The 22,653-nt window shown below is 41.6% G+C and overlaps 1 protein-coding gene across 35 annotated transcripts in view; it reads left to right on the top strand.

Annotated features, from left to right (window-relative positions):
* Positions 1–22,653, top strand: part of ptprdb (protein tyrosine phosphatase receptor type Db) — a 172,227-nt gene that overhangs the window by 123,357 nt on the left and 26,217 nt on the right. For 5 of the 35 annotated variants that reach the window (XM_037764656.1, XM_037764652.1, XM_037764648.1 and 2 more), the window contains 21 exons: positions 865–873; positions 3,562–3,579; positions 5,221–5,331; positions 6,370–6,381; positions 7,143–7,412; positions 8,067–8,176; positions 8,577–8,774; positions 9,189–9,314; positions 9,429–9,576; positions 10,263–10,408; positions 10,681–10,825; positions 12,039–12,341; positions 13,501–13,694; positions 14,546–14,572; positions 15,261–15,378; positions 15,703–16,290; positions 16,697–16,791; positions 17,365–17,621; positions 19,627–19,720; positions 20,746–20,970; positions 21,056–21,216. In XM_037764656.1, the coding sequence (XP_037620584.1) occupies positions 865–873; positions 3,562–3,579; positions 5,221–5,331; positions 6,370–6,381; positions 7,143–7,412; positions 8,067–8,176; positions 8,577–8,774; positions 9,189–9,314; positions 9,429–9,576; positions 10,263–10,408; positions 10,681–10,825; positions 12,039–12,341; positions 13,501–13,694; positions 14,546–14,572; positions 15,261–15,378; positions 15,703–16,290; positions 16,697–16,791; positions 17,365–17,621; positions 19,627–19,720; positions 20,746–20,970; positions 21,056–21,216 (3,355 nt within the window). The remainder of the gene's footprint in view (positions 1–864; positions 874–3,561; positions 3,580–5,220; positions 5,332–6,369; positions 6,382–7,142; positions 7,413–8,066; positions 8,177–8,576; positions 8,775–9,188; positions 9,315–9,428; positions 9,577–10,262; positions 10,409–10,680; positions 10,826–12,038; positions 12,342–13,500; positions 13,695–14,545; positions 14,573–15,260; positions 15,379–15,702; positions 16,291–16,696; positions 16,792–17,364; positions 17,622–19,626; positions 19,721–20,745; positions 20,971–21,055; positions 21,217–22,653) is intronic. The other 30 variants (XM_037764651.1, XM_037764672.1, XM_037764654.1 and 27 more) reach the window with 20 other exon arrangements.

Below are 22,653 nucleotides of genomic sequence, written 5' to 3'. Positions count from 1 at the left end.
AAATATTCAACGCGCAACGTGTCTCCAGTCATAATAAATTTCCTCTACTGGCAGAAATTTGCGAGGTAAACCCAGGTGATGGTGGCATGCACCGAGGGAATGTCCTCTCTTAAGATGGCTCACTGCTGTGACTAAACAAACAAATAACCTTTTTGTTTTTCCTCATTTCATGGAAAGTGTGTTTTGCGTGGGTGTGAAATTGACTCACTGACATCCATGCTATTTGAGAAAATGCATTGACAGGATTTTGTTAAATTCAAAGACAAATTACACAGAGACTAAATTCTTTTTCAGTCAAGCCACTCAATCCATCTCAATCAGCTTCTCAATAGCCACAGTAGTGCGTAAAACCCCAACTTGTCTTAGCAAAGCCCCTCTCCCTCCTCCGTCCTCCGTCCTCCGTCTGCTTCCAGGGACCAACTCTGGACCCCAAATCCCTTTTCTTGTGATTGGACACCCAACTCTCTGGCTTCTTTATGGACAACAACCTCTTTGCTTTTGTCCCCATTTTTTTAAATCTCTGGCTCAACCCTCAACGCCCCGCTCAGACTCCCTTTTTTTACCTTTATTTTACAAGAAAATATATCAAATTAAAAGGATTTTACAAAATTGTTACAACATAAAATGTCAAATATTTGGTATGTTAGCTTTGCTTCTTCTATGTGATGATTACAAAAATACTTTTATGATTCTTTTAAGCACACAGTTTTGTGTAGATAATTGATATCCTTGACTTTTTTTTTTGGAGTTCCAGTGCTTTTTCAAGGTTGTTTCTACTAAGTCTACTCCTCTGTGTAACCAATGGACCGATTGTAATGCAATGTCTATGCTGTTTCTTTTCTCTCTGTATCTTTTTAACCACAGAGTCCTTTGGTAAGTGCTTCTGTTCCGAGGCCCCACACCCTCACTGTCCACTTCTCTATATACTGTTCACTAATGCTGCTACTGTTGCTGCTGCTCACCTTTACATAGTTGAGGTGTTATTAAAATGCATGGCATGCATTTTACTAACAGTCACAATAGATAATATGAAACACAGATGCACACACATACATACGCAGAAATGCACACAAGTCTGCAGGCACCCATACATCATTTTGGTTAAAGGAACATACCATAGATACACACACATAGACATGCCTACACACGTATCTATACATCTATCTATCTACTCACACATATATCTGTCACCCTAGAGGTAGCTGGCCTCACCCTCACCTGTGCACCTGCAGCCCTTCCACACCCAAGGAATTACAATAACTTTCTCCTCACACTCACCTATTTACTTTTCCACTTACTCAATTATTCTTCCCCTCACTCACTCACTCACTCACTCTGTCATTCACTCACCCACTTACTCTCTCCACTCTGCTGTATAGAGTTACCAGTCAATAAGCCATCAGCTCTAGATGGCTGTTAGGTAGGCCTCTGGTGGAGCCACTGTGAGGAGATCAATGGCGACGAGATTTCAGACTTCTAGGCGTTGCCTGTACAGTGTAGTAGGCTACGTATAAATATACTGTATATGTGCTAAACCTGGTTACTACTGCTTAGAGGTAGTGTATGGACACATCCAGTTTTTAACATCACCATAGTAGAGTCAGACCAGTGAAGTAGTTAAAGAAAAACCCATCCTTCAATACTTTTTCACTGTAATATAAATCATTTTTTGCCGTTTGGTAATTTGCAACAAAGTGCTGTAATTTGCACTTCTTTGTTTATATTCACTTTAGTGATTTCCTTCATTTCCCAGAATGCTTTATGATGACATCTAGAGAATATGCCCAGGGTGTATACTAGTGTGACTCACACGCCTCTTTACAGCTGAAACGATTAGTGAAATTTCTGATCAGTCAAATGACAGGAACTTAATTAGCAACGTTAACATTTTAATAGTCGATTCAAATCTTCTCAAATGTAAAGATTTGTTGCCGTTTCTCAGCTTTTTTACCATTGTAATATAAATATCTGAGGGATTGTGACTGTTGGTTGGACAGAACAAGCAATTTGAAGATGTCGCCTTCAGTTTCGAGGCATTGAGACATTTTATTAGGGGTGTAAGAAAATGTCGATACACATGAGTATCGCGATATTATATGTGTTGTGATACTTTATCGATTCTCCAAAACACCATCGATGTTTAATCAACCTCTTAAAGGAGGTTGTAGCAGGCTCAGTTTTAAAGCTAAAGTGGAGGTACTGATATCATATGAAACTAGAAAACCTAATGAATCAGTTAGTACCACCAAGTTGGTACCATGTCATACTAGCTTGTCTGCAAGGAGGCTAAATAACGCTCCACGATTACGCTAAATGTTGGTGAGGAAAAACTGGGGTCCCTTGACCTCCGACCTCAAGATATGTGAATGAAAATTGGTTCTATGGGTACCCACGAGACTCCCCTTTACAGACATGCCCACTTTATGATAACTCCATGCAGTTTTGGGCAAAAAACATGCAATTGTTTTGCATGCAGTACACATATGTTATTTTTGCCTATTCTAAAATGGTGTATTTCTGGTGTGTTCTTTATATTATGGCTACTAAAATTAGATTTTTTTTAACGCAATATACCGTTTTGCTTACAGTATGACAATATATTGAATCGTTACCGCTGTATCATGATACGTATCATATCACCAGATTCTTGCCAATACACAGCTGTACATTATATAGGCCAAATTATTAATTGAGTAACCAAAATACCTGGCAGATCAATCACTAATAGAAATAATTGAAAGTTTTCTTTTGGCTGCATTGCATTCTGGTCTATTGAGTCCAATACTGCCTTTACGCCAGACTTCTCACAGTATATGATTGTTGATGGTCTGTTTAAGATAGCGAGTCTACAAACACACACTTGCTCTTTGATTCCGAGGGGCCGAGACATCAACTTGACATTTACTGCTGATGTTTCAGATTGTTGAAAATGTCCCTGCTGTCAGACTCCGTTGTAGCTGGAAGGAACGCCAAACAATAAAAGATCAATCCAAATACCATGTCGGGACAATGCCAGGGTTTTTATAGAGTATTGGAGGGTGAATTTTTCCTTTAGGAACAGATATTAAATATATTTACACACCATATAACTAGCAGGATTACATCTGGTTTTGATTTACAAAGAGGACAAGTGCAGGTTAAGTCTCAGAGCAGTTAAATGTACTTAGAGTCCCAGTGCAGCTCTTAGAGACCCAGATGAGTGCAGCACAGACACTACCCTACTCCTACAGCCACATCTGCCCCTGCTGCAAGTCAATGAAGTCAAATCAATAACCCATCTCCTTATAGCTCTGTCACTCTATCTAGTTTCTGTCTTTCTCTACTCAGGCTCACTCTGTCTTTATTTATTCTGTCTTTTTCTTTTATGCCTCTCTCTTCCTCTCACTCTCTCTTAAGGATCTATATTTTGAGTCTCTTCCTCTCTAATTTGATTCTTCTCCTTTCAAAGTTACCTCCCCCCCCCCAAAAGTCCCTCCCTCCCTTATCCCCTTCTTCTCTTGTGGTACTAACATTTTCTTCTTCTTCTCCTTCTCTAATCTCGTGCATTCATTGCCCACTCAGGTGGCACGCCCATACGAGGTAAGACTGCTGGGAGGACCAACATGACACAGTGGCCTGATTCCTTTTCAACCCTTGGTTCCTACTTGTCTCACAGATCTGGAAAAAAAAAAAAAGCAGCTCTGGGTGGATTAATCAATACATGTTTAGTCCAAAAAGACTTCCATATTGGTAATACTCCTCCAGCTGCTTCAGATCTGCAGTAGGTGCAAGAGGGGGAAATTGGAATTGAGCAAGCAATTCATTATACTCTGACTTTATCACCTCCCCCTCTTCTCGTCTTTCATCCTCTCTTCATCCGTTCATTTTTCCATCTCAGCCTCAACGTTCACTCTATAACACGGAAATCCATCGCTTCCTTCCTCGCCATATTGTGATCTCTCTTTTGTATTCAGTTTAACATCATTTAGCTTTTTTACATCTACTTTGTTTTCAGTCTAAAGCATGACGTGTTGACAATTTGTATTTATTTTCTTTGTAGCTTAGTTTGAGGTGAAATATCACTTTTACCTCTGTTTGGTTGCTTTTTAATTTTTTTTATGACCTGATTTTCTTTCTTTCTTTTTCTTTTTTTTACGGGAGGGTCTTGACCTAAGCTTGACCTGGCCTCTCCTTCTACCTTGTCTATATTTGCCCAATCAAACGTCCTAGATTTGTTTTCCCTCCCAGCTATTATTCGCTCAGCCTGAAAAGTCCAGATGGCGAAGACTCAGACACACGTGCAAACACTAGTGTGCTCTCACACACACACACATTTCTCCATGATTTTTTTACCATTACTTTCTCTTTTCTCTCTCATTACCGATAAAAAGCCCCAAACAACCACTTTTTTGATAAAGTTTTTCTGGGCGCTTTTTTGCCTTACCACACCATCTTTAAAAAAAACCTCTGGTTGACTTTTTTGACAGTTTTTCTGTTTTCAGGCAGCGAGAAAGCGTCGATCCCTTCCCAAAGGCTTTGCGTATGTCGTAACTTTTTTTTTTAATCTGTGGCCTTGATGGAGGTCGGTTGATGTTTTTACCTCCTTTATTGGGTGTGTTTTTTAAAATGACATCACACTCCTGATCCCATTGGTGGATCCGTAAGGGTTGGGGATATAATATTGCCATGGCAATATCTTTGTCAAATTTTATCCTTGAAAACTGAATCATGAATTGCTCCCTAATATAACTGCATTTTAATTTTCAGCAAAGATATTTTTTTTAAATACTGTATTGGTGACTGGATCTCTCCACATTTTGGTTGCTTGGTTTATTTGTTTCTGCCTTGCATGAAGACTATTCTCTGTTTTTCTAGGCTTTGTGTCAGTACTTTTTTATTTTTATTTTTTTTCTTCATTTCTAAATCAGGATGCTGACCCGTGTTTTGGGCAGATTCCTGCTGACAGTGGTAGAAACTTGGTAATTTCTCCCGATAGATTTGGCTCCTTTTTTAGCCCTGTGTTCAGCTTGTTTTCGCTGAAAACTCCCTCAGATTCATTTACACTTTAAGCAGTTCTTGCCATTTCTATGTTGGTGTATTTATGGACTATACCCAATTATCTGATATCTTCCACTTGTGTGTAATTGCTCTTTCTTCCTCACTATCTCTCTGTGCGACTCTCTCTACTCTACTCTCTCTCTCTATCTTCTACTCTTCCTCTCCATCCCTCCTTCCATCCAGGTGCCCTCCAGATAGAGATGAGTGAGGAGTCAGACCAGGGGAAGTATGAGTGTGTTGCCACCAACAGCGATGGGACACGCTATTCCACACCAGCTAACCTCTATGTCAGAGGTAAGAGGGGGGATAAAAACCAGCATGTTAGTTCAATTAGAGCACTTAGATTTAAGGATCACATTGATAATGGATGTGCAGATTGGGACATCTATTCCCAGGAGTTTTTTTTACATAGACGTCTTCTGCTAGGAATGTGCGTTTATCATATTAATGTGATATGATGCTATTAAACCTTCTGTGTTTCATAAGTCTTAGCTGTAGAGCCGTAAAAACCGGGTGATTTTTAAAAAGGAGAGCTCCTCTACATCGGCTGAGGCTGGGCTGAATGTTTCACTCAGGCTATTAATCTCTCTGCCCTCCCTTCTTAGCCTTTAGACCTCAGAGAAAAAACAAATCATTGTCTGGTTAAGACTTGTGTTTCTCCCCAAATCTGACAGGCATCTCACCTCCTCAGGCGCCGTCTCTTACAACACACACACTAACGCATACCCTCACACCAAATGTTTGAATCTTGGAGACATTTTTATTCCCGTGGCCTTTTGCTCTGTTGTCTGCCCACCCTCGAAAATGAATAAATAAATAAAGGCTTTAAACAGGGTAGCATGCTTTTCTGACTCCAACATTGCTCCCAGGGATACGAAACAAACACACACAAACACACATGACTGGATGCACACACAGAAACGCACACATCCATGCTTCGCTAAAGGAAAATACATAAACACTCGCGCACACACACAAGCAGCGCCGAGGCAGTGATGTGCGTCTAACAGTGCTTGCAGGGCCAGTAAAATCTTGCAGTGCTGCTCAGTGAGTGTTTGACAGGCGGTCTATGGAGACAGCCGGCTGCCTTTAAACAGGAAGGCTTCCACCGACACGCCGGCCATCTATGGACTCTGTTTTCTCTCTTTGCTCTCCTCATTTCTTCCTTTTCTCTCTTTGGCTCTCCCCTCTGTCTGTCACCACCTTGCCATGCTCCTTGTCTAACTTGTTTTCTCTCTGTGTCTCCTGTCTCTTCTCTGATATCTTCCGTTTTCCCTCTTCTTTCTCTCCTCCTCCTCCACCCACCGTGCTCTGTCACTCCTCCCTCCGCAGAGCTGCGAGAAGGTTGGTACATTAACGACTGTGTGGCTCTTTGAGTCTCTCCAGAGTATTTTCTTTTCTTCCATTAAACTGCCATTTGTGTGTGTGTGTGTGTGTGTGTGTGTCTCGGCTGTTATGTGTGCGGTACTGAAGGTTTAAATCTGCCTGTACAGTTTACTCCTTTGAGATATACTGTACCGTGCGTTCCTCTTTCCTCTTTTTTTCCCCTGTGAGTGCATGTGTGTTTGTTGTGAGGTTTAGTTTTTTTTTGTGTGTCAGTACATCCTTCTTTTCTTCCATTAAAGTGCCATTTGTGTGTGTGGGTGTGTGTGGGTGTGTGTCTCGGCTGTTTTATGTGCGGTACCTGTGGTTTAAACCTGCCTGTACAGTTTACTCCTTTGAGATATACTGTACCCTGCGCTCCTCTTTTTTTTCCCTGTGAGTGCATGTGTTTGCTGTGAGGTTTTTTTTTGTGTGTGAGTATCTTTTGTGTTTCAGTTCATAAAATATTTAATGGAGCACACCTAAAAACACCATGAATAAAACATTTTGATATCACATGCGCCCTAGTGGTGATGTACCAGACTGTCTGAATGCTCACACAGTCTTCTTTGAATGTCATAAAACTTCATCTCAGAGCACATGGAACAAAAAAGAAAATCCTCCTACGGTGTATAGACACTGATTGTTATGCACTGCTCTGCACTTTTACTGAGCAACACACTCATGAATTTCTAACCGCCTCTCTTCTCCTGCCTTCTTGCTTTCATTGCCGCCTGGTCCAGTGCGTCGCGTCCCCCCTCGCTTCTCCATCCCTCCAGCGGACAGCGAGATCATGCCAGGGGGGAACGTCAACATCACCTGCGTGGCCGTGGGCTCCCCGATGCCGTACGTGAAGTGGATGCTGGGAGCAGAAGACCTGACGCCAGAGGACGACATGCCCATCGGCCGCAATGTCCTGGAACTGACGGACGTGCGCCAGTCCAACAATTACACATGCGTCGCCATGTCGACGCTTGGCGTGATCGAGGCGGTGGCACAGATAACTGTGAAAGGTGGGTTTATCATCAGCGTGTACATGAGGAGGTTTATGGGTGAGGAGAGGAGAGCATTTGAGCAAAAGATGAATTGATGGTTCGACCTTGCCTCCAGTGAGATTTTGGTTTTCATAAGAGCAGAATATTTTTAAGAGGACAAAACTACAGTGTAACCTTCTGTCTTCTCTCTGTGAATGAGAAGAACATTTCCATTACAAAAGGAGGAAGACTAGATGTTATGAGTACATAACAAAGTAGTGACATAAACAGTATTTTGAATAAATCAACTAGTTACTGAGAAATATTTAGAATCACAAGAGGAAAGAAGGAAAAGTTTATTACAGTATGTAAAAATATTGAAAAACGGGGGGGGGAAAGTCGACACAGAAGTATGTCTTGCTTTATGACGGCAGCCAATTCTGCCACATGAGCCTATTCATGTCTGAATATGTTGCAAAAGAAGGAAAAGACTGGATTATTTGTGTTAAATTACAATTCACATTGGGCAGATCATTGCTGAGCTGTTTCAGTAACTAATTAATGATCACTAAGTCTGTATTTAATTAAACTCTGCCAGTATACAGGGCGGTTAATTTGGATTAAATATAACAGATTGTAAAAGGGATAGTTTGTAAAATCTCTCTCTCCTCTCTCTCTCTCTCTCTCTCTCAGCTCTGCCGAAGGCCCCTGGTACCCCTGTGGTGACGGAGAGAACTGCAACAAGCATTACACTCACCTGGGATTCTGGCAACCCTGAGCCCGTCTCCTACTACATCATACAGGTGTGTAACAGACACAGAAGGGCTACAGCAGAAGACGCAGAACTTAAAATGGCTAAAGCTGTAGTAGATTTTTATATGAACATAAACTGTTATTAACAACCTAAATCAGTAAGTAGGGCTGTAAGATAAAAGACTTCCTTGTCTCTCCTGACGGTAATAAAGTCACCAATTGCTCAAATGAAATCTGGTGTCTGGAGTACTCTCAGCCCACAAGGAGTAATGAATTGAAATGTTAAGAATGAAATACGAACTGCTGCACTGAATGACTGAATACTCCATTCACCCACATTAGATCTCACATTTCATAGATAGATTGAGCTATACGTTGAGCTGCTATAACGCGGCTTTAAATCTGTATGTTCTTCCTCTCTCTTCCCTCTACCTCTCTTCCTCCTTCCAGCACCGTGCCAAAGGGTCAGAGGACCCCTATAAAGAGATTGATGGCATCGCCACGACGCGCTACAGCGTGGGCGGCCTCAGCCCGTACTCCCACTACGACTTTCGGGTGGCGGCCGTTAACACAATTGGCCAGGGCCCCTCCAGCGAGGTGGTGGAGGCTCGCACAGCAGAGCAGGCGCCCTCCTCGCCTCCTCGACAGGTCAGGGTTTGATTGGACGAAGAAAATTCATGAAATGCCTTTTTTACTGCGATACTGCATCAAACATTTGGATGTAAAAATGTGATATTCAAAGATGCAATTTTGGTCCTGAATGAAAAACTAGTTAACTGTAATGCTTTGGCGTTATTTCAATCTACAGTAGTATTATTGTTTCTCATAACTTCACCTCCAGCTTGGTTGTTATACAGTACAGTGGGATTAGCTGCCTATTATTAGACGGTGTGTTAAATTACATTTTCTGTTTTTAGTGTGTCATTTTCAAACACTACTCTTCAATTGCCTTTTGTTCTCAAAAAAAACAAACCCAACTTTTTTATAAACAAAATTTGCTACAGCGATATTAAATTTTATTCCAGCGCATCGTTGCTGAAGTTCTTCCCATTTGCCCTGCAGGTCAGAGGTCGTATGCTGAGCACCACAACTGCAATCATCCACTGGGATGAACCAGAGGAGCCTAATGGACAGGTGGTGGGCTACAGAGTCTACTACACCTCAGACAACACGCTGCCAGTCAACCAGGTGCGTACCTGTTTATCAAACACAGATGACTGATAACTCGTGTTCTCTGCATGTGTCTAATACGTAAGTGTGCATCTGTGTGTCCACTCATGCATTGTGTTGTGCGTTGTGCAGTGGGAGAAGCAGATGGTGCGCAGTGCCAACTTCATCACCATCCAGGGTTTGACGCCAAACAAGACGTATTACATCAGAGTGCTGGCCTTCACTTCTGTAGGAGACGGACCCCTGTCTCAGGACCTGCAGATTATAGCCAAAACTGGAGGTAAGAGACAGAAAGCAAGAGAAGGATGTCAGGCTTTGCTTGTATTAGACAGATACACAATCCTTTACTGAACATGTTTACACGTAAAGTCTTTGCACACCAAGTCCATATTTTTTATATGTGTGTAAAAAAACGTTACGCACAGAAACCTTAAACAATACAATGCAATACAAGACAAAACTGAATTAATTGCGTGGGTGTAATTGATAACACTAGTCCCAAATGGGGCTAATGAATAAATGATATTAGCGAAAAGCTATCGTTGAGCTGCATAGAGCACAATCACTACTGTCTAATCGTATCCTTTTTTTACGACCATCCCTGATTCCAAGCTGTTCTGCAATCATCTGCCACAATCTATTTAAATTCTGTACCTCTCTATTCTTTTATTTATTTATCGTAAAGTGCTTTGTGCTGGGAGACGAAGTGAACGTTTATCATGCCATGTAGGATGATGACGTTTGCACGGACATCCCTCTTTTATCTTTTGACGGATGCAAAACAACACAGAAAATCAAACCTGTTCCGAAAACTTCAATAACGAACGAAAGTTTTGGAGCCGGTGTGTAACAACACAATTTTGTACAAAAAATAAGGACTTGGTGTGCCGTTATCATCTGCAAGAATAAAAGAAACAAAATATATCAACTTGGTTTGACTAATCCTGTTTCTCCTCAACTCTGTAGTTCCATCCCAACCTTCAGACTTTAAGGGTGAGGCCAAGTCTGAAACCAGTATCCTGTTGTCCTGGGTAGCTCCACCCCAGGGTGGCCCTGACAACCAGATTACAGGATATGAACTGGTCTACCGACGAGCTGACGACACAGAGGAGGTGAGATAAGAGGGAGAGAGATGGATTGGTAGCTGAGAGGATTGTTTTGCTCTGCTAGACTAATAAAATCCCGGATGGTTGGATGGATGATAGGAGCGTAAAGGACGGATGTATGAATAGATGGATGGGTGGGCAAACATAATATTAAAAGTTAGCTCTATAAATGATGCTCTTTTGGAACACCCTGTAGAAATAGTTACAACCTTTTTCCTTTTGTTTTTCTCACAACCTGCGTATTCCACTGTTCCTCCGTTCTCTTTGTGTCCTTTCAGAAGAAAGTGAGCTTTGAGCCCACCACCTCCTACCTGTTGAAGAACCTGAAGCCCTTCTCCACCTACACCTTCCAGTTGGCTGCCAAGAGCAAGCATGGAATTGGGGCGTATACCAACGAAGTGTCCATCGACACACCACAGACGCGTAGGTTCAACCACAAACACTGCCGTGTGTGTGTGTGTGTGTTAGGGCTGGGTGATATGGAGAAAACCAAATATCAAGATAGTTTTTGACCAAATTCCTCGATATCGATATAGTAGGGTCTTTATAGGTGCTTTAACAAAATATATACGCAATGAGATTTCTGATAATCATCAGTAATGTGGATATAATGGCTTAGTGGGTAAAGGCATATAATAGAACAGCTAGAACAGTCTGGTATGTTCAGAATAATACATCACTTTACTGTGATGCAGCGTTTAAAACCAGGAAAAGTCAGCACTTATGCCATATTATGAGGACGATATCTAGTCTCTCAATATAATATTGATATATTGCCCAGCCCTAGTGTGTGTGTGTGTGTGTGTTTGAGAGAGAGATGTTTTGATTTTGTCAATGCAAAAATGAGAACTGACACAAAAACTGAACCACAAATACATGAAATGCCAGATCTGACCATCATCAGTATTTGATAAGACATTTGGCAGTTACTTTGTTTTGCATTGTCACAAAAGAGCCGTCGTGAATCCAGACCTTAACTGACCTCAGATTTGATATTTCAACAAATACATCATTAGATAAATAATCCCAAGAATTTAACCGCACATATGGTATTCAAGCAAATATTGCACCGGACAGCTTATTGAGGATTGGCAGGAGAAGTAACAATACTTAATTTGTTGGCTACCAATCTGAGGTCTGTAAGAGAATCAGTACAAACAAGGTAAGAAGCCAGAGAAGCTAGCTAGAGGTGAGAGCTCCATCATGGATCACAGAGGCTTGGGTAGGCTGTAAGGACAAGTAAGTTATGGGCAGGTATGTTTGTGTGTTAAAAGCTCTAGTCAATGTTTTTGTGTTGCATCTCTTTTAAGCCATCCACTCGTTGTCATTAATCAAACATTTCTACCAAACAGAAGTTGACACCCATCATTCAGTATCTCTGTTCAGCCATCTTGCTTTTCTAGTCACAGGGTCATTTTTTCGTAAGAGCTTTTCTGTTCTCCAGTGTTTTGTTTTCATTTTATGTTTCTTTGTCTTTTGTTCTCTGTCTCTCGTCCGCTCAAATTCATCCCCATTCCTTCACGGCAAACTTCACTTCCTCACCTCTCCACCCACCAATAACAACATGCACACACGACCAAATAACATTTACCCAAACAACCCCCACGACTGTGCTTCCTCAAAACTGGCCGATCAGTTCCTTCAGCGCCTCCCCAGGACATCACGTGCACCAGTCCCAGTTCTACCAGCGTCCTGGTAAGTTGGGCTCCACCTCCTCTGGAGTTTCAGAACGGCGTCATAACGGGATACCTCATCCAGTACTCCACCACCGAGGGCACCAAAGTGTCTAAACAAATTGATGGAATTGCTCCGGAAAGTTCTCCGTACCTGCTGGAAAACCTAGAGAAATGGACTGAGTATGGCATAACGATACGGGCGCAGACGGAAGCTGGGGACGGACCAGAGAGCTTACAGCTGCTTATCCGCACCGAGGAAGATGGTATGTTCCCAAACAAACCCCCCTGCCTGTCTTAGGATGGTCCGCCCCACTAACAATGGCAACCTCACTAACATAGCACTAATGAGCTCAAAGCACCCTACACTAACAGCAAGTTTCTTCCACTGGCCAGTAAAGGCATTGTGTCTATCCTTGAGCTGCAATCTAAGTGGATGATGCATTTAAGAACCAGTCAGACCCTCCAGTTTTGAAAACCTCTCCTTTATTCCTTCATAACCGCCAGAAACCTGCAACATCCGGAAATCTCCTCCTGCTACTCCCTCACCACTGCTTTCTCTTGTCAACAGCAACCCTTTTTTTTTACTCCAGCAGCTGTTTTTTTATCCTCTTTTTGTACCAGCATCTTTTTTCCGCACTTTTCCCCTTTCTTATAAAATCCCCTGTTTTTTGACAAAAGGGATGGTTTGGGATTTCTCACTATATTCTCCACTAACAATACCAAATTGAACCCTTTGGCTGTAGCTGTACCTTGGCCTTTCCACACCTTGGCTTTTCTCACTGAGCGTCTGCCCTTCCAGCTCCTCTCCAATTATTTAAATATCTTTAGGCTAACTTTAATCAGTGTATTTTATTGTGTCTTGAGTACTTTTGTAATATTTTCAGCAATATTTTTTATATTAATGCTTAATATCTCATACTCCCAATGCCTCCATTTTTACAGTTTGGAGACATTCCAGTTTTTTTTTCTTTCGCTGTATATATATAATATATAAAGATAAAAAAATATATATATTATATGTAAGTGTAGTTCTTGGCAGCTCGAGAGAGGTTTTTCTTGATAACAGTATTTTCTCTTTGACTGCCTGCCACTGTTTATCTGCCCATGGCAACAAATCCTTTTCTATCTGCCATTCTTATCTTTCTCTACATTTGCTTCTTATCCTCCACTGCTTTTTTCCTCCATGTTTTTCCTCAAGCACTCTCATTTTTTACTATTTTGACTTTTTTCCCAGACATCAGAGCAGTTTTAGACTTTTTGGATGGTTGTATTTTTACATTTTTTCACCTTGTGGGTATTTTTTTTTTAATCCACCCCTGAAACCAATATATTTTTGATTAGAAAAAGTGAAGGCCTTTACTTGAGAGGTTTGAGTGCCCATCATCTGTGACCCTTGACCTCTATCCCAAAATGCATTTTTAGTTCCAAGTGGTCCTCCGCGAGGGGTGGAGGCGGAGACTGTGAACGCCTCGGCCGTTAGGGTGAAATGGCGAGCACCAGCGCCCGAACGGCAGCACGGTCAGGTCCGAGGCTACCAAGTCCACTATGTGAGGATGAACTACGGAGAACCTCAGGGTCAGCCGTTCATCAAGGACATCCTCATAGAGGACTCTCAGGTAAAACCAACGTATATTATCAAATGAACTGTTTTATGATTGCCTAACAAAACCCATGTTTTACATGAGCTTCATTTCTATAATACAGTAATATTTATTGTAGATGATCATATTAAGTTTATAGTTTCATTAAAGCCGTGCAGAAATGATGAGCTCCCTCAACGCATGGGTTTACCTGGATATATTTTATAGATGAGAGAGCCAGCATGCGGCTATCTAGGTATTATTGTAGATTAGATAAATATTTTGCCAGATTTTTTTTTTCTTATTCTTTGTCTGTACTGCACATCACACAATGCAGCAATCTGTCACAGCTTCCATATCAACATTTTGACATTTTAGGAAATATGCTCATTTGCCGCCTTGCAGAGAGTTAGATGAGAACATCAATACCACTGTCATATCTGCCCGTTAAATATGAAGCTTCAACCAGCAGATGGTTCGCTTTCCTTTACATTAAAGGGATAAGGATAAACGGTTTCCCTACCAGCTCACTAATTAACACATTTATCTTGTTTGTTTGATCAAACTGTTTTTACAGTCTTTTTGCTTCATATTTAACACACACACATGAGAGTAGTATCTACTGTATCTTCTCAACTAACTCTTGGCAAGAAAGCAAATAAGCGCATTTCAGTCTTAATTCTTTTCCTTTTGAGCATTATTGGATTTCTGTCCGGGATAGATAATGGAGCTATTTATTACTGCCAATTACTGCTGATAATTTCAAACTAATACTTCTATAGCAGTTAAAGACTCGAGTGGGAGTTTTTTTTGGATCACATCCCAAATATTAACAATGATGTTTTTCTCTCCTTTTTCTCTTTTCTGGATACCGTTCCGTCGTTCAGTGGGAAAATGATGACTCTGCTGAATATGTGAGTAAACCCTTCTTTAAGCCTATTATTTAATAGTGATAACAACAAAGCACAGAGAGTAGATGAGTCATATTTATGAGATTGTCGTTTTTTAAAATCTCCTATGACTGGAGTGAGGGCTTAACACCCAGCGGGTAGTCCCTTTTTCATTTCTGCAGTGTGTGTTCTCCAGGATTTTTAATAAAGGACCCTGGAAAAACACATAGATAACTGATGATATGAGTCACTGGTGGGGAATCGCCAAAAGACTACGTTTATTTATGCTTTCCGCGGGCCAAGAAATGAAGAAAATATTGTGTTTAGTGTTTAGATGGAGACCAATCTAAATGAGTTTTGAGTGTCTGTGTAGTTAAATGACATTTTGTGAGTCGCATTTTGACCTCTGTTGGGATGATTTGATATAGTTGTTTCAAGTTTTGCTGAAACGATCACAAACCATATCCACTCTTTTCCAAAAGAAGGAAAAATAACTTCAAAATGTATTCCCTGGCCTGAGAAAAGTATTGTTGGTGTAGAAAAAGAGCTGAATAACTGTCAGGTACACTGTCAGACTAAAAGAACAGACTTGTACCTTTTTGACCAGTTTGACCCAGACTTTTTTATTAAATAGAAACGCTGCTCATTGTCCTGAGGGCACACAGAATAAGTTGCCTTTTGAAGCTGACAATGCTTTTGTGTTGTTCTGCAGGAGGTGGTTCTCGGAGACCTGAAGGCAGACACTTCCTACTCCGTATCAGTGGGGGCTTACACTGCCAAGGGCGATGGTGCTCGCAGCAAGCCTGTTACTGTCTGTAGCGCCCTGCCATGTAAGTGTGTCTGCACCGACTCTGCTCAACATACAGACAGAGATAAAGCCACAAAAGCACGCACATACACACATAGTAATGATCTTTGAGACTAAAGCATCACTAATGATCATTAGAGGCTATTAAATCATTGAATTGGTTTATGTCTCACTCTGTCACACCTTGATATGCCAGAAAGAAGCCAGTCATTTGGTGCCATATTAATCATATTTTGCTTGAGGTTATGAATAATGTGCTTTGCAATTACCCTCTAATTATCTTTTCATCATTCTCCCTCTTTCATCATTCTCCCTCTCCTGTTCTCTTTATTTCCCTCTTTTCTAGTGCCTGAGAAGCCCAAGCTGACGGTGAGTGCCACCGATTCAGGTACTGCTCTGCTTCAGTGGTACCCACCTCCCAACCCGCCCACCCCGCTCCTCGGGTACCGCCTCACCTTCGGCCGCATCGACGTCCTTCCCTTCATAGTGGTGGAGTTCCCCACCAAGGAGAACCGCTACACCGCCCAGGACATCCACAAGGGAGCTAACTACGTGTTCAGACTCTCTTCCCGTAACAAAATGGGCTACGGAGAGGAGGCTGTAAAGGAGGTAACAACTCCAGAAGACGCCCCAAGCGGATACCCAGAAAATATTATCTCAGAGGAGGCGTCTGCCACCTCCCTCCGGCTGGAATGGAAATCAGTCCCGCTAATTGAGCAAAATGGGAGAATTACGAAGTACTCGGTTCTGTACAAGGATATAAACAGTCGAGGGAACGCCTCAGAAGTTGTGGTGCCCGCTCCGGGGTCGAGTGTTTTGTTGGAGGGTCTGAGTGCCGATACTGTGTATGAAGTGAGGTTGTGCGCGTTCACAGCTGTCGGCCCCGGGCCGTTCAGCCCCGGTGTCCAGTTTAGGACGCAGCGGCTAGACCAAGGTAGGATTCACTTTTCTAACAACCCATCTTCATTGCTCAGGATGCAACACATGCTTCCTAACAGTACATTTGTGCACACACTAAGTCCCTCTTGCACACACACACACACAACACCTGGTGACAACATCCTAAGTGTCCTTTTTCGTTGTCTTGTCACTGTAGTCTTAGACCCAACGTCCTTTTCCCAAAGCAAGGTAAGAGTCTTGGGTCTTGGGCGAGTATCCGTGTCCAGTCACACTCACTGTGCGTTGATCAGAGCAGATAGCTAGCTTGAGACTGGTACTAGAGAATGATACACAGGTAAGGAGGCCATTATATTTGGTTCAGTAGAGAGATTGAAGGAGACTGGAATCATAATATCTCTATATGTTTATTTGTTTTATTATTTATTTTTTTTGTATCTTAGTTTTTGCCACCAACTTCAGAGTAAAGGCTGCCATGAAGAACTCTGTTCTGCTTTCCTGGGAGATCCGAGACAAGAACCCCGCCCAGCCGTTCACCGTAAGTAGATTTGAATTTCATCATGTTTAAATGGTTAAATAGAATTCAAATAGGCCAAGTCTCAAATGGTGTCCAAACAAATAAAGACAGGGTGCAAATAACGGATGGGGGAAAAAATAGGTTCTGTTCTACAATGACTCTCTCTGTAAATTCAGCTTAATTTATTGTATTATCTTCGAGCATTTATTGCCTATTTTTCTATGTTCTAGGTTTCTGTTAATGAACCTCAACACTTCCTGTTTAATGATTGATAAAGTCTTGCAGGCACATAATGCCCCTTGAACTGCGGGAAGGCTTTTAATGTAAAATAGATAGAGGTGTTTAGTTTGCAAGAGAACGGGCAAAAACATGGAGACTCTGCACTAAGGTATCATAAAATATACAAATAAAACTGCTGCAATTAAAAACATATAAAAAATAATAGCCCTCTGTGAAATACAGGCCTGGCTCTTTCTGTTCAGGTAAATAGACTAATTGGGCACTATTTCAGAACTTGTAACATGTGCTGCAATGTATGTTTTATCCTGTTGTATTCATTTAACTCTCTAACTCTGTGACCCATCCCGTGTCCAGATCCTGTATGGAAAGGGCCAGTCTGTGGAAGTGGATGGGAAGCAGACTCAGAAGCTGATCACTGGCTTGGAACCAGACACCCAGTACTCCTTTCTGCTCACCAACCGTGCCAACAGCGCCGGCGGTCTGCAGCACCGCGTCACCGCCACCACCGCCCCAGACATCCTAAAAACCAAACCCACGGTGGTGGGAAAGACCAACGCAGACGGCATGGTGACTGTGCAGCTACCGACTGTGCAGACCACAGCCAAAGTCAGGTAGGGATGATGAATACGAGGGAAGAATTTGGTTTAATGTAATGACTGGATGGGAGTATCTTTAATAGTAACCTGTGTAGAATTTGCTCCAATTCCACGTCTTCCTCCTGCTGCTGCTTTTCATTTATTGGTCCATCAGGAGGGATTTCTCTCCGAGTTGGCAGCAAAGCAAGTCTGAGAACTCCCACAACAGGCCAAATGAAAGCACAAAGCTGATAATCTCATCTGCCTTTTTTTATAACCAAGAACAAATATAGATACCAAGAGGAAGCGGTCCTTCAGCCTTAAACCTGAATCACTACACTGCTACACATTTTCTCACAGCCATTCCCCTGTAGTTTGTGCCCGTCACATCATAAGGTGTTTTGGGGATCCTTTTGAGTCCCAAACAGCATTTTGCTCTTTCAGTGTCTACAAGAGTCTTTCTCATTTTAGGTGCCTTGATCCAAGATAGGAACACAAACTGATAGAAGCACACATTATTTTATCTTGTTTGCTATTTCAGCTTTAACAAATTCTCACTTTCTCACATTTGACATAAATAAGCTACTTTCTACTGTGTCACTCGGCATAGTAGCGTACGTACCGTACTAGTGAGTCATCTATTGAAGACACATGGATGTTTTTTGATGTCTGTGCCCTCATCGCTTGGCGGGTGCTTATAGTCTGACTACTTCTGAAAAATTCCCCCACTCCAGTGGTATTATTGTTTTTGTCTCACACGTGGCTTCAGACGGGGCCCTCTGTTCCAAAAACAACCACGCTGTTTAGATTTAGAGTGCGGTGTCACAGCTGCTACAGCAATATACTGTATTAATGATACAATGCTCCACAGTTCCTTAAAGCAGAACACGGAATGATTTGACATTTTAGGAAATAACCTTACTCGCTCTCCTGCTGAGAGTTTTAGATGACAAGATCAATACCACTCGCATGCGAGTACGGTAAATATGAAGATAAGATAAAATCAGATAAACCTTTATTGATCCCCAGAGGGGGAGTTTGGACAGCAAAAGTTCAGATAAATATAGAAGTAAAATAAATGAATAATAAGAGGTATCTAAAACTAAAATAAGAATTGAAGAAAAAAATAAATAAAAAATAGAAAACTACAGTGGTGTATGATAAATATGAAGCTACCACCACTAGCCTGGCTCTTTCCGAAGGTCACAAAATACACATACAAGCACCTCTTAAAGGGATAGTTCTAGTGTTTTGCAGTGGGGATGTATGAGGTACTTATCCATAGTCAGTGTATTACCTACAGTAGATGATTGGTTGGCACGCTCCCAGTTTGGAGAAACAGACAGGAGTACCAACACGGGAGCAAAGCATCGTACTGCTGTGGACGAGGTGGCTAAAATACGTTTTGCTGCTGGCAAAACGTATTTTAGCCACCAGCCTAAAAGAAAGGCTCACCTAAATAAAACAAAATCTGTTTTAAGTGAACGCTATATTTACAATATTTTCACCGCTTCATCTCGCCGTCAGACTGCCCTTTCTGATAGGGAACTGAACTGAAAGTGAAACTTATCTATGCTCCCTTCAAAGCCAGCAGACCCAATTGACAAAAGAAGTATAGATAAGTTTCAGTTCAGTTCCCCCGTCGGAAAATATTCTTTGACTTTTTTAGTCAAGCCTTTCTTTTAGGTGGCTAAAATAGGTTTTGCTGCTGGCCCCATCCACAGCAGTACATTGCTTTGCTCCCGTGCCTGTACTCCTGTCTGTTTCTCCAAACTGGGGGCGTGCCGACCGTCATCTACTGTAAGTAATACATTGACTATGAATAAATACCTCATACAACCCCGCTTCAATACACTTGAACTATCCCTTTAAACTCAATAATTAAACATAACAGAGTCAGGCTAGCTGTTTCCCCCCGTGAACTATTCCTTTAAATGTCAGAGCACTGATGTTTCTCCAGCGACTGAAATGTTGAGGGAAAAAAATGCCTGGTTTGTGTTGTATTTCCTTGAGCATGAACCCAGTGCATGCTGTGTTTCAGGGGTTACTACGTGGTGGTGGTGCCGCTGAAGAAGCAGAGAGGAGGAAAGTTTCAGAATCCGTGGGAGGAGCCCGACCAGATGAACCTGGATGAGGTGAGACATGCAGCAGAGAGGAGGTTATTCTATCAAATAGATAAATAATGGTCATAATAAAGAGCTTGTTATAAGGTAATACTAAAGTTGTGGTGCAATTATGATGATGAACGGGGTGATTGAGACTTTTCCATTGTTGACATAAGTGCCTTTGTGTGTTTGCCAGCTATGGACTGGACACTACCATTAATCCTGTTGTATTTCAACTCTTGTAAAAAACATTCTTAGATTGATTTTCATTTGTGGAAATTAATTGTCTGTGTACTTTTGTTTGCAAACTTCCTCGCCTCAAATTGCCCCTTTAGGGACGAATAAAGTATTTTGAATTTCAAGTCACATAAACAAAGAATAGTGCTGAGTGTACTGGCAGACTATTTGTGTCGTATTATGCGAAGGTAGACGACCTGGCCCATCCATTCCCTGTTCAATCCAAACAATACTTTCACATAACATTTCCCATCTAATTCCACTTCCCGCCTTTTTCTAAAGACTTCATCACCTCATTACGCTATTCTGAAAGCACATTTATGTGTGCGAGATTAGTTTCAATAGAGTTTTTATGGTGCCCACTGTCTCAATGGATAAATGTGGTAGCAATTCAGTTGGTGATGAAGACATTTGTGCTTAGGTGATAATACTCTATACAGCCCATTGTTCCTTCCCTGATGAGGGTTTTTGTGTGAGGTAAAATTGCCAAAATTGTCCTTCATTTCCAGGTGTTTCTTTGTTATAAAAACTCAGGAATACAATCCCCAAATATTGAGCAAATTATATATATTTTTTAGGAAAATAATATTACAATTGCAGAAAGATGACTGCATTGCTTTGAATGTATCAGAGAAATTAAATTGTTGAATTACAGTGCATAATGCCGTAGACTGATTGCCTTTGATGTTGCACTGTGTGATCTTGGCATATATTAGATGAAAGTTATTACCAATTGTTGTTTGTTATTCCCTTATTTCCATTTCTAATTATCTATATCCCCTTCCCTCTCCTCTGTTTATCCTTGTCTATCCTTTTAGCTCCTGAAAGAGATCAACAGGACTAGCGTCAGTCGTGCGCTACGCATCCGAAGACAAGCAGGCCAATCAGATCCGAGGGCCTATGTCACGGCTCACTTTAAGACCCTCCCCCTGGAGTTCACGCTCGGTGATGGCCGAAACTATGGTGACTTCCGTAACCGTCCACTGCAGAACGGACAGGAGTATGTTTTCTTTGTGCTTGCGCTGCTGGACCTCTCTGAGAACGTGAGTGAAAACACAAACACACCCACACAGTTCAACCGTCTCAATGCCGGCTCGTCTAAACGTATAAAACCATGTCTTGCTCCAGACTATGTACGCCACTAGCCCTTATTCCGATCCCGTGACCTCATCGGATGTGGATCCTCAGCCAATCGTTGACGAGGAAGAGGGTCTGTTGTGGGTGGTGGGGCCTGTGCTGGCTGTCATCTTCATCGTCTGCATCGTCATCGCCATTCTCCTCTTCAAGAGGTAAGGACAGCATGATGGATACAAATAAGATAAAATACGATAATCCTTTATTAGTCCCACTGTGGGAAAATTTGCAAATGGTTTAATACAGTATTGGAATTGGTGAGAGAAGGAGCAAGGGAGAGAGAGAGAGACAGGGTGAAAGATTAAGAGTTTTGGTGGATACGAGAAAAATAATTAGAAAGGCAGCTTACAGTACGTCTTCACAGAAGGACAACAGATACTCTCCGGGGAATTACTTATTTTCATTTCCAATCTGGCTTGTTGCTGCTCTGTGTGTTGTATTCAATCAGAATATTTTTGGGCAGTATAGTATATTCCATGTATATTTTTAATACATTCCTTGCCTGTAGTTGGGCTGCTCTATCTCAAGCAGCAGTTCTCAAATCGCCTTTGACAGAGCAAGGTCATAAACAAGAAATAATGTAAGTTATCTCTCAGACAGCTACGCAAAATGTATAATCCCTTACTTTACTTATCTGGACTATTGCTTTAGACAGAGGTTTTTAAAGTCCGACACTGTGGGCCCCCAATCAGACAAAACTGAGACAACTACCCCAACACCCCCAGTCTACTCTAATGTCCAAAAGTATTGAGAGGGCTACATGCAAACAGTTAATATTCATTTATTTTTGTCACTCCTTATTATTATTCTTTGTCTTAATCATGTTTATATTAATGCTTTGGAATATGTAAACAGGAAGTATAATGCTGGAGTTAGTTAGGTTAGCTTGCCGTGGGCTACTTGAGTCCTGGATTTGTTATCCTATATTTATTGTTGTATGCCGAATTGCTATTGGCCTAAGCATTTCCTGTTTGCAATGTACCCACGGATGTACAGACAACTATCACTTTGGTGCTGAAGGAAACTTAAAAACGTATCCTCAAGCTCTGGAGTTTTTAAGGACAGTCTTGTTTCCATGATTTCCAAGCGGATTTATGGATTTATTCATGTTGGAATCAGAGTTAATTATATCTTTATCTGTATTATGTCTGTGTGATCAGATTTGACTGAGTAATGACTCCGAGAAGGAGTGTAAATTTTGACACACATTGTGGCAATCTGGTGCAAATGATTTGAAGTACCTTAATTGCATCTCACCTCACGCAGTATCTTTTCCTCACGTGACGCCTCTCCCCCTTGCGGCCCTCTTTCAACTCTCCCAAACCCCCTATCAGTTTGAAAACCTCTGTATTAGGGGTTAAGTAGTCTGGACCTAGACCTCAAACTAAATGCAAAACCTCAGAACCAAGCCGAGACTGAACAAAATCCCAGCTGGTTCATTATGCATTTCCATTATTTATGCAACATACAGGACTAACATTAAGGTATATTTATTGCTATGCTGTGCTGCTGCAGGCGACACAATCAACTTCCCAATCTGTTTGTTTACTAATCACATCTGAGTTGAGCTCACAAGTTCTCGCAGAAATTGA

The sequence above is a fragment of the Sebastes umbrosus genome, chromosome 3 (genome assembly GCF_015220745.1).
Source record: "Sebastes umbrosus isolate fSebUmb1 chromosome 3, fSebUmb1.pri, whole genome shotgun sequence".
NCBI classification, from domain to species: domain Eukaryota; kingdom Metazoa; phylum Chordata; class Actinopteri; order Perciformes; family Sebastidae; genus Sebastes; species Sebastes umbrosus.
This window is presented reverse-complemented; position numbering and strand designations above follow the sequence as displayed.